The sequence below is a fragment of the Oncorhynchus tshawytscha genome, linkage group LG28 (genome assembly GCF_018296145.1).
Source record: "Oncorhynchus tshawytscha isolate Ot180627B linkage group LG28, Otsh_v2.0, whole genome shotgun sequence".
Lineage (NCBI taxonomy): Eukaryota > Metazoa > Chordata > Actinopteri > Salmoniformes > Salmonidae > Oncorhynchus > Oncorhynchus tshawytscha.
This window is the reverse complement of record NC_056456.1, coordinates 31,822,909-31,835,456: the sequence shown is the minus strand read 5'-3', so window position 1 is coordinate 31,835,456 and position 12,548 is coordinate 31,822,909. Positions and strand designations below refer to the sequence as shown.

The window sequence follows — 12,548 nt, the reverse complement described above, 5'->3', positions numbered from 1 at the left end:
TATTAGTAGTGAGTATTAATACCAAGGTATTAGTAGTGCGTACTACCTGGGTATTAGTCATGCTTACTAATACCCGGGGATTATTCATGAGTATTAACTGGGTATTAGTTGTGCAATCTACCCCGGTATTAGTTGTGCGTGCAAACACGGTATTAGTTGTGTGTGCAAACACGGTATTAGTTGTGTGTGCTACCCGGGTATTGGTCGGCGTTCTACCCCAGTATTAGTTGTGCATGCCACCCCAGTATTAGTTGTGCCTGCAAACACGGTATTAGTTGTGCGTGCTAACATGGTATTAGTTGTGTGTGCTACCTGGGTGTTGGACTTGCGGGCTAACCAGGTATTAGTCGTGTGAGCTACCCCGGTATTAGTCATGTGTGCTACCCAGGTATTAGTTGTGCGTGCTAACACGGTATTAATTGTGTGTGCTACCCGGGTATTGATCGGCGTTCTACCCCGGTATTAGTTGTGCGTGCCACCCCAGTATTAGTTGTGTGTGCTAACACGGTATTAGTTGTGCGTGCTAACATGGTATTAGTTGTGCGTGCTCCCCGGGTATTGGTCGGCGTTCTACCCCAGTATTAGTTGTGCGTGCTAACACGGTATTAGTTGTGCGTGCTAACACGGTATTAGTTATGCATGCTAACATGATATTAGTTGTGCGTGCTACCTGGGTATTGGTTGTGCGTATTACCTAGGTATTAGTTGTGCGTGCCACCCTGAGATTAGGTGTTTGTGACACCCCAGTATTAGTTGTGCGTGCTAACACGGTATTAGTTGTGCGTGCTACCTGGGTATTGGTCATGTGTATTACCTGGGTATTAGTTGTGCGTGCTAACACGGTATTAGTTGTGCGTGCTACCTGGGTATTGGACTTGCGGGCTAACCAGGTATTAGTCGTGTGAGCTACCAGGGTATTGGTTGTGAAAGCTACCTGGGTATTAGTCGTGCGTGCTACCCGGGTATTAGTTGTGCGTGCTAACACGGTATTAATTGTGTGTGCTACCCGGGTATTGGTCGGCGTTCTACCCCGATATTAGTTGTGCGTGCCACCCCAGTATTAGTTGTGCGTGCTAACATGGTATTAGTTGTGCGTGCTAACACGGTATTAGTTGTGTGTGCTAACATGGTATTAGTTGTGCGTTCTAACACGGTATTAGTTGTGCATGCTACCTGGGTATTGGTCGTGCGTATTACCTGGGTATTAGTTGTGCGTGCCACCCCAGTATTAGTTGTGTGTGCTACCCGGGTATAAGTTGTGCGTGCTAACACGGTATTAGTTGTGCATGCTAACATGATGCTTCGTGGGTGACTGTTGTTGATGTGTACAGAGGGTCCCTGGTTCGCGCACGGGTATGGGCGATCTGCACTCATCAACAACAGTCACCCACGTAGCATCGTTACCCATCGCTCCACACCGGCCCTTGCAGGCAAGGGGAACAACTATTAGGTCTCAGAGCAAGTGTGTGCTACACGAGGTATTAGCCGTTGTGTGTGCTAACACGGTATTAGTTTTGCGTGCTAACAAGGTATTAGTTGTGCGTGCTAACACGGTATTAGTTGTGCGTGCTAACACGGTATTAGTTGTGCGTGCTAACACGGTATTAGTTGTGAGTGCTAACACGGTATTAGTTGTGCGTGCTACCCGGGTATTAGTTGTGTCTGCTACCCGGTATTAGTTGTGGTGCTACCCGGGTATTAGTTGTGTGTGCTACCCGGGTATTAGTTGTGTGTGCTACCCGGGTATTAGTTGTGTGTGCTACCCAGGTATTAGTACATAATGCTGCAACCCTGGTAGCTCTAGACCTGGCAGTTTGCAATGGTCTGCACAAGATGTGGTTTTAATGTGACAGAATGTGACAAAAAAAAAAAAATCCTGACTTTTCTCATTAGTTGTGTCTGAATACCCGGGTATTAGTTGTGTCTGCTACCCGGGCCATTATTCTAATGTTCTGCTATCCTGTCTAGCACGTATTAGTTGTGTTCCCCTCCATAGAATGCTTACCCTTGATTACTTGTTGATGCTAGATTGTTGTAAATATTCAGGTATTAGTACATAATTCTTCACAGCTCTAGACTGGCTGGCAGATTTGCAATGGTCCTCACAAGATGTGGAATTTTAATGTGACAGAATGTGACAAAAAAAAAAAATCCTGACTTTTCTCACCAAACTAAACATTGATGTGTGACTCCAATCCTGGTATAATTTAGTCTTGCTGTTGAATATGCAAATGCAACGAGGCCAGCATTCTAATGTTCTGCTTATCCTGTCTAGCACGTTCCTCTTTACTAATCTTTGCTATTGGCCCATTCCCCTCCATAGAATGCAATTACCTCTTGATTACTTGATTGATGCTAGATTGTTGTAAATATTCTAGATTAGGTGGAATACCCTACTAATACACACACATGAACACTAACAGTCTCTCCCAGCGTGTCCCTCTGTTTTCGCAGTAGGAGTCGGCCCCTCTCCACGCACAGACGCAAACATCACACACACACACACACACACACACAACACACACATGGACACACACAACAACACACATAGGATGGATCATTACTTTAAACCAGTAACATAGGCCCCACTGTTTGTACAACATTTGCCGACTCATTAGACTACATCATCCTATTATGCAGCCTTTGACTATTTGACTATTTGACATCATAGGGACAAACAGTCATACGTTTTACTCTGAGGTTATTAAAACAGGCAATAAATACTCTTTCATTGGTGCAGTCAGTGCTTGATTTGGGCAGGAGATCAACCTATAGCTAGGATGGATCACCATAACAACCTATAACAAATGTTCTAACTGCATAGGATGGAGCATTACCATAACAACCTCTCATAGAATATTAGCTAACAGTATATAAATGGATCAGTACTATAACAACCTATTTCAGTCAGAGTTAAGCACTGGGTGCAATCACACGACTTTGTCTCACAGCGCTGAACTTACTGTCTCAGAACGCAACTTCAGTAGTCATTTTGAGCCTCCACTAAATTCCGACAGAGGCTGAAACATCAATAGCAGGCAGTGCCCAGAACAACCTATAACATAGGATGGATCATTACCATAACAACCTATAGCATAGGATGGATCATTACTATAACAACCTATAACATAGGATGGAGCATTACCATAACAACCTATAGCATAGAATGGATCATTACCATAACAACCTATAGCATAGGATGGATCATTACCATAACAACCTATAGCATAGGATGGATCATTACCATAACAACCTATAACATAGGATGGATCATTACCATAACAACCTATAACATAGGATGGAGCATTACCATAACAACCTATAGCATAGGATGGATCAATACCATAACAAACTCAGAAAAGATTGACTGGAGAATTTTGTGGATATCCAGCCTTACATTTATTATATGAAAAGGACAAGAAAACAGAGTTTTAGTTTGGAGAGGGAAAGAGGGAGAGAGAGAGAGAGAGAAGAAAAAAAAGAGAGAGACAGCAATGCAAAGAGCAATGGATTAACGTGGAGATTAGACCCAGGTTGTACTAAATGCTTCACACCTGTTTTTGTGGTAGGCTTTACCCTAATGCTTTATTCCTTCTTGTAACATTAGTTCTACCCTTTCCACCTTTATGTTAAATTCTCTTGGGGAAAAGACAGCTGCAAACCTTGTTCCTGGTGCAACTGTAACCACCTTCATAGTACATCGAGACCCTACCCAAGAAATGACCGCTATACCTCAGAATCCCGGTGGAAAATGACGGGAAAACACAAGACAAAACAAGATATCTGTCCTTTGGGTCTATTCTAAGAGAAAGCCCTTTGGACATGTGACGTAACATGGCTCTGACTCAGGCAGCACCCAGTAGAACCCCCCCCCCACTGCCCAGACACTTAGTCAGTACACTAACACACTATACTACTCGCACAACCTGTGTTGTTTTGATTTTGGGAGGCCCAAATATAATAGAATTCCTATATTCTCCATAGGATTCTCCCAAAGCCCGGCAATTACATCCGACTTTCTACACAGTTCTGGGAACTGCGCTCACAGTGGCCAGATACAGTTTGCTTCTATGATGTGTTTTTAATTGTAATACAAATAATTGCTGCTGTTTTTAATGCCCTCAGGCTCCTTTAGTGTACATTTATTATTTAAAAAGGTTTTTCACATGAGAAGAGAAAAGAGAGAAATAGGATGGAGGCGGTTATGAAATGGACACCCCCAGAACTAGCCATGAAAGGGTTCAAAAATAAGCTGGCACAGTGACAAAAGGACTCGTGAGGGAGTCTATTAAAGGGGTTAAGAATCAGAAAGCCCTACGAGAGGGGAGGTTCCATATTCTTCTCATCTATACTTGTTTTAGTGTTACACGACAAGGCCTTAGCGATGGAAATGTCTATAGCTACACTGACTGCTCACCGTGATAATCAAACCACGTAGTGACTACTTAGCAATGAACATCATTGTGTGTGTTTCCACCAGCATATCAAACTACATAGCTATGAACATTGTGTGTGTGTGTGTGTGCGTGTGTGTGTGTGTCTACAATAACAACACGCAGTACCGGTCAAAAGTTTGGACACCTACTCATTCAAGGGTTTTTCTTTATTTTGACTATTTCTACATTGTAGAATAATAGTGAAGACATCACAACTATGTAATAACACATATGGAATCATGTAATAACCCCCCAAAAAGTGTTAAACAAATGAAAATATATCTTATATTTTAGAATCTTCAAAGTATCCACCCTTGGCCTCGATGACAGCTTTGCACACTCTTAGCATTCTCTCAACCAGCTTCATGATGAATGCTTTTCCACATATGCTGAGCACTTGTTGGCTGCTTTTCCTTCCTTCATGGTCCAACTCATCCCAAACCATCTCAATTGGGTTGAGGTCGGGTGATTGTGGAGGCCAGGTCATCTGATGCAGCACTCCATCACTCTCCTTCTTGGTCAAATAGCCCTTACACAGCCTGGAGATGTGTTTTGGGTCATTGTCCTGATGAAAAACAAATTATAGTCCCACTAAGCGCAAATCAGATGGGATGGCGTATCGCTGCAGAACGCTGTGGTAGCTATGCTGGTTAAGTGTGCCTTGAATTCTAAGTAAATCATGACCGTGTCAACTGCAAAGCACCCCCCACACCATCACACCTCCTGCTCCATGCTTCATAGTGGGAACCACGCATGCAGAGATCATCTGTTCACCTTATCTGCGTCTCACAAAGACACGACGGTTGGAACAAAAAATCTCAAATTTGGACTCATCAGACCAACAAAAAAAAAGATTTCCACCGGTCTAATGTCCATTGCTCATGTTTCTTGGCCCAAGCAACTATCTTCTTATTATTGGTGTCCTTTAGTAGTGGTTTCTTTGCAGCAATTCGACCATGAAGGCCTGATTTACGCAGTTTTCTCTGAACAGTTGATGTTGAGATGTGTCTGTTACTTTTATTACATTTATTTCGGCTGCAATATGAGGTGCAGTTAACTAACAAACTTATCCTCTGCAGCAGAGGTAACTCTGGTTCTTCCTTTCCTGTGGCGGTCCTCATGAGAGCCAGTTTTATCATAGCGCTTGATAGTTTTTGCGACTGCACTAGAAGAAACTTACAAAGTTCTTGAAATTTTCGGCATTGACTGACCTTCATGTCTTAAAGTAATGATGGACTGTCGTTTCTCTTCGCATGGCTATCTTCTGTATACCACCCCTTCCAACACAAGTGATTGTCTCAAACGCATTAAAGAAAAGGAAAGAAATTCCACAAAAAATTCCACAAATTAAGCCACACCTGTTAATTGAAATGCATTCCAGGTGACTACCTCATGAAGCTGGTTGAGAGAATGCCAAGAGTGTGCAAAGCTGTCATCAAGGCAAACGGTGGCTACTTTGAAGAATCTCAAATTTAAAATATATTTTGATTTGTTTAAAAATAAATTGGTTACTACATGATTCCATATGTGTTATTTCATAGTTTTGATATCTTCACTACTCTACAATGTAGAAAATAGTACAAATAAAGAAAAACCCTTGAATGAGTAGGTGTGTCCAAACTTTTGACTGGTACTGTATATCAAACTACATACAGTGCCTTGCAAAAGTATTCATCCCCCTTGGCATTTTTCCTATTTTGTTGCATTACAACCTGTAATTTAAATGGATTTTCATTTGGATTTCATGTAATGGACATAGACAAAATAGTCCAAATTGGTGAAGTGAAATGAAAAAAAGAACTTGTTTAATCTCCACAGTGGAGAATGGAGTATCTGTCCATAGGACGACTTTAAGCCGTACACGCCACAGAGCTGGGCTTTATGGAAGAATGGCCAGAAAAAAGCCATTGCTTAAAGAAAAAAATCAGCAAACACGTTTGGTGTTCGCCAAAAGGTATGTGGGAGACTCCCCAAACATATGGAAGAAGGTACTCTGGTCAGATGAAATTAAAATTTAGCTTTTTGGCCATCAAGGAAACAGCTATGTCTGGCGCAAACCCAACACCACACATCACCATCCCCACATTGAAACATGGTGGTGGCAGCATCATGCTTTGGGGACGTTTTTCATTGGCAGGGACTGGGAAACTGGTCAGAATTGAAGGAATGATGGATGGCCCTAAATTTTTTGATTTTATTTTACCTTTATTTAACTAGGCAAGTCAGTTAAGAACAAATTCTCATTTTCAATGACGGCCTAGGAACAGTGGGTTAACTGCCTGTTCAGGGACAGAACGACAGATTTGTACCTTGTCAGCTCGGTGGTTTGAACTTGCAACCTTCCGGTTACTAGTCCAACGCTCTAACCACTAGGCTACTCTGCCATTCTATGTTGCATGTCGAGTTAGTCTGTTTCTATGTGGTTTGGGCTGATGTGGTTCTCAATCAGTGGCAGGTGTCTGTCGTTGTCTCTGACTGGGAACCATATTTAGGTATCCTGTTTTGTATTGTGGTTCGTGGGTTATTGTCTATGTGATGTTGCATGTTAGCACTCAGTTTCGATAGCGGTCACGGTCGTTTTGTTATTTTGTTTGTTTAGTGTACTTCCTGGTTTTTCGTAATTCATTAAAAGTATGTATTCACACCATGCTGCGCTTTGGTCTCCTCACTACGACGATCGTGACACTCGGAGGGAGAATCTTCCCAAAGACACATTAAATGCATCCCAGTATCTTTGTGGAGGAAACGGGCATTTCAACAGACGGTAGGGAGCAATAGAGTCCATATGCCCTTAACGCTTTTAAGGGAAGATCGTGGCATGGAGATGACAATGGTATGCTAACACCCAGGGGCATCATGCACCCATGTATGAGGTACGTGAGGTTGGAAACAGCTTTTTCCTGCAACCTAGAGCCATAATCTTCATGCCTAATTCTTTGTCGAAAATGTTATGCCTTAGGAGCTTAGTACAACTGACACACTAGTATAGTTAAGCAATAAGGCTCGAGGGGGTGTGGTATATGGCCAATATACCACGGCTAAGGGCTGTTCTTAAGTGCGACGCAAAGCGGAATGCCTGGATAGAGCGCTTAGCCGTGGTATATTGGCCATATATCACAAACCCCTGAGGTGCCTTATTGCTATTATAAACTGGTTACCAACTTGATTAGAACTGTAAAAATAAATATTGTCATACCCGTGGTATACGGTCTGATATACCACGGCTGTCAGCCAATCAGCATTCAGGGCTCAAACCACCCAGTTTATAATTCATCATAACCCAAGAATTAAAGACAATTAGTATTTTCTAAAGTCGAGCAACCTTGCCAGCAGGCATGCCAGCTAAGATAGTTAGACAAGCTACTCTAACTTGATTGAAACCTGAAAATGCTCGATAGCTAGTTATGAGTGTTTTATTTATTCATCAAGAAGGAATCATAGGGTACATAGCTTAAATTTACAAACATACCTTCTGTGAGGCCTGCCCATCACTGGCAGCTAAAATCAAATCAAACGCTGTGTGTAACTCCACACTTTCTCTCCTCCTCCACTGACGATACCAAAGATTTTATAACAAAGATTGACCACAGCCTGTCATTTCCAATGGGAGCAAATAGTGGGCAGAACAAGCAAGGAGGTAGGCAGAGCCAAGCACGAGCTAGCGAGATCCTATTGGCGCGTTCTAGCATACATGTTTCTGTTTGAGGACGCCTACTCTGTGAAGTAAGTATGTGCAATAACTCATTTTGCCTTTGCAATCCTTCTAAGTAATGCAATTTTATTTTATTTTTTAGCAAAGGGTAAAGCCTACAAAACTTGTCCACTCATAACAGATTCTAGTTTTTGGAACAGAAAACTGTATTAAGAACAAATGTTCCATTGATGAGAAAATGTCCAGAATGTCGGCCAAATTATCTGTCCCATCGTACTATCTGTGACGATACAGTCTGAGTGCACTAGAGTATCTAGTGTCCTATCTAGCATATCTTTGCTCTGTGGTGCACCTTGGAAGGAACCACTTACTGGTCCAGTCAGTGTGCCCCCTCCAAAAAATACCACTGACAGATATTTTTCATAAATCATTTTGCTAAAAACTGGGCCTAAAAAAGAAGTTTAGTAATTAATTCAACATCTGAAAAATAAAAAAAACAGGACAAATCTGAGGGGGCACTTGCACCTCTGCTAACACCCTCCCACACACAAGTAGCCTACACACTCTGTCTCTCTCTGCATTTCTCTATCTCGCATGCACACATGCACACACAGGCACATACAAACACAATTATATACGTAACATAACATGTTCCATTTAGCAGACTCTTTTATCAAAAGCGACTAAGTCATGCTTGCATACTTTTTATTTACATACGGGTGGTCCCGGGAATCAAACCCACTATCCTGGTATTGCAAGCGCCATGCTCCATCCAATTCAATCCCCTAAACATATACGGACACTAATGAAATCATACTGTACTGCAATGCTTCAATCAACTGAGACTGTGGATCGACAGAGTCCCATTCGAATTATGTGCAACTAAGAACAACGGTTTTAACACTATGCAAACAATGATTCACCATTGTGATACTCATTACAATGGCATGTATTGTGCATTTGTTCTCTGATGGGTACACAAATATGTAACTATTCTTTGCATTCTGAATACTTCTCCTTGCTTTCTATAAATTCTGATAAATACCACACCATGCCCAGTCTGTATAATAAGTCCATGGCAGAAACAGCTAATATACATATTTCAGTGTGAAAGGGGTTTAAATATCCTCCTACTACCACAGGTCTCTGTGGAAATGTTACAAACTCATATTCGTATCCTTTGTAAACAGTGGTTCAAGGCAGTTTGAGCATGAAAACTCGACTGCACCTTTTGTTTTCCACAGAATATGTATTCACCTGCCCAAGGGTTTTTGGTGAGGTTTACAACAGCAGCATTATGTTTGATACGGAAGAAAATGAAATGGCCTCCAGTCAAATCAAAACCTTAGGGCACCAGGACCTTAGCTTAAGTTAAGGTTAAGACTTCAAACCAAAGGGGTGGAATACAGTGCCTGGGTAGCCGCACAATGGCAACACGCTACAGTACACATGCACTAACTGGGCTAAATGTAATTCACAATGGTGAGAGATGCTTTCAGACACGCATATTTTAGTGCAGTCAAGGAACCGTGAGTTGATTTAGTGTAAGAGGCACAGTAGTATGAAATGAGACATACAGTATCCTATCTCTGCTGTAAGGGCTATCTCATTCAATCTTACAGTGTATTACAGTGAATTGCAATTTACTTTAATATGAACTAGTGTTAAAATAATTTTTCAGAAACACCTGCCAACTGGTACGGTTTCACTATGGCAGATGTAATGAAACACATCCCACTGATAAGTTCTTCCAGTCTCTATCTCATGATGAATGATCAATATCAAATTGCAGTGCCATTATTCATACTCTCCCAGTTCCTGACCACTGATCATGGCCCTAACACAGGACATAGGCAAGATCAATTACATAATTAGCCACCAAGCATATGCATGGCTGTGATACATTATGTGGTTGACTTAACTTGGCTACGATTGCACAAAAATGACCATAAATGAACCTGGGTCATTTGTTACGCAATGTGCTATGGCGATTGTGTGTACACAGTAAAACATGTAAATACAAAATAGAAACTAAAGAATAATGTCAGGTTACAACATGTATTAAAAACAGGAAACAAGAATCTGAGGTCAAATATGCATCAGACAAGCAGCAGAGGTCAAATATACACAGGACAACCAGCAGAGGTCAAATATACACGGAACAAGCAGCAGAGGTCAAACATACACAAGACAAATGCACTTGGGTAACCAGCAGAGGTCAAACATACACAAGACAAATTGCACTTGGGTAACCAGAGCAAAAATATCTTACATATAGAGTGATGGTGGGCTACGGCTGTACTGCTCTGGGCTATTGAGGAAACCCCCCACTCTTTGTATCTAACTGGACTCTGCACGTAATGCAATACACCTCTTCTTGTGCAAAATCACTCAGATGAAACGCAACAGAGCCATGTGAACTGTTAAGCGGATAAGAAGCCATCTCCTATTAGGACCCTAGCAGTCGCCCAGTGTGTGTGTGTGTGTGTGTGTGTGTGTGCAATGTGTGTATGAGCAATATGAGTGTACAATGTATGTCAAACCTTGGAGGGCATTTTTCCCTTCATTCTCTGTACGCAGGCAATGCCATAGAGAGTCCTAGATATACAATGCCATAGAGAGGCCTAGATATACAATGCCAGGTTTTCCTCACCATAGCAACAAATATGGAAACACAAATCTATTTCAGTGAGCGAGCGTAGAGTAGCAGCACTTAAATGCAGAACAAAAAAATGGGAAAAACCACAATAAATTAGCGAAGGCTTTTAGGTTTGTACTCACTCCCTCCTTCATGCCGGACGCAGAGGAAAATGGTGTTTCCCATCCACCTCCCTAATACAATGTGAATGTGTTATCAGAGATCGTGCCATTCACTCCCAGCATACAGGATGTGGCCCGGGTTCCACCCCTGTTAATGAAGGAGGGTGATGCTTGTTCATTGGTGTGTGTTTACTTACAAGGTGTTGGCTGAGCTGAGCTTGAGGACGGGAAGGTAACCAATGGAAACATGCACGACGCTGCACGCCTAATGGAGCTAAAACAAAGGGCCTTGTACAAGAGGCCTGGTGATGACGGATACAAGAGGCCTGGCGATGACTGATACAAGAGGCCTGGCGATGACTGATACAAGAGGCCTGGCGATGACTGATACAAGAGGCCTGGCGATGACTGATACAAGAGGCCTGGCGATGACTGATACAAGAGGCCTGATGATGACTGATACAAGAGGCGTGGTGATGACCGATAGAGGAAGTAAAATCAACAAATCCGTTTCTTCTGGCAAAGGTTGGAGCCTTAACAGCACCGCTAATCATAACAAAATAGGGGATCTGTCGACATGACAGGCTCTTGAATCACACAATTGTATTAACTAAGTCTAATCACATACCCAACATTAATACTACACTAATAGTGATAGACTTGATTAGACTACTCTTGGAAAACAACTAGTCTTGATAAGATTCTGTTTTTTTAAAGAAAAGAACATTAAAAAAACTGAGCAAAAAAGCAAAAGCCAACAAGGTGCAAACACAGCAGCATAGCCTCGATATAAATACAAGCAATATGTCACACGGTATCAAGTTGGTGGCAGTGGCACGGTGACATATACAGTATTGACCTCCTATAGCTCATATAGGGTGATTATAACCAGTGTGTCAGGAGAAGTACAAAGGCTTTACTGTAATAGTGTAATAGCTTTCTCCTTCATCTCTCCACCCATCCTGCTGATGACACACGTGACCTCATCTTCCCTTTAGAGGTATACAGGCTGGCAACAGGAGCCAGTCGCAGCCACTGTCCTGCCCAAGGGGACACCTCTATACCAGTAAGTAGAAAGAATTAAAGAGTACTTACACAAGGCTCACAATGGGACCAGCAAGGTACCTTTCAAAACACCAATGTTATTGAGGCTGGACACAATATCAGACTGCCATCAATATGGATCAGCTATTGAGTTTCGGGGTGAGGTGCAGGATGCTGTAATTGTATACACTTTATCTGTCTCGCGCTGTCACAATGGTTTTGTTTAAGGGATTTCAAAACGGGGGGGCCAACCTCATTAAGGGCAAGTCAATAGGATTGAAGCAGGAAGCTCGAGGGAAACATGAATAGATAAGTATGTGAGTCTATCAGAATACTTGCAGTAGTTGTTAACATGTCTGATAGACAGGAAAAGCTTTTAATACGATTGTATAATGTAAGTCATTCAAAAATAGTTGTAATCATTTTGATTCTGGTTATTTTATGATGAGTGAGAATGCATGCACAATATGAAAATCTATAGTTGAATGTAAAAGCTATATAAATTCACAAGAGGGACATTTTTTAAATGATTTAAAGCCATATTTAAATAAAATAATTATATTACTTACAATAGCACAACCTCTGATGCAAAGATATTTTGGCATTTATTTTCCAGCCTGAATTCACTGTAAGGCTACATGTATGTTATGTCATGG

The 12,548-nt window shown here is 41.8% G+C and overlaps 1 protein-coding gene across 3 annotated transcripts in view; it reads right to left on the bottom strand.

Annotated features, from left to right (window-relative positions):
- The window catches only part of kcnn1a (potassium intermediate/small conductance calcium-activated channel, subfamily N, member 1a), a 49,405-nt gene that overhangs the window by 34,892 nt on the left and 1,965 nt on the right, over nucleotides 1–12,548 (bottom strand). The window contains exon 1 of one of the 3 annotated variants that reach the window (XM_024391899.2): nucleotides 10,870–10,957. The exons of the other annotated variants lie outside the window; for them this stretch is intronic. Within the exon in view, the coding sequence (XP_024247667.1) occupies nucleotides 10,870–10,881 (12 nt within the window). The 5' untranslated portion in view covers nucleotides 10,882–10,957. Of the gene's footprint in view, nucleotides 1–10,869; nucleotides 10,958–12,548 lie in introns of those variants that run through there. 3 annotated transcript variants of the gene reach the window in all.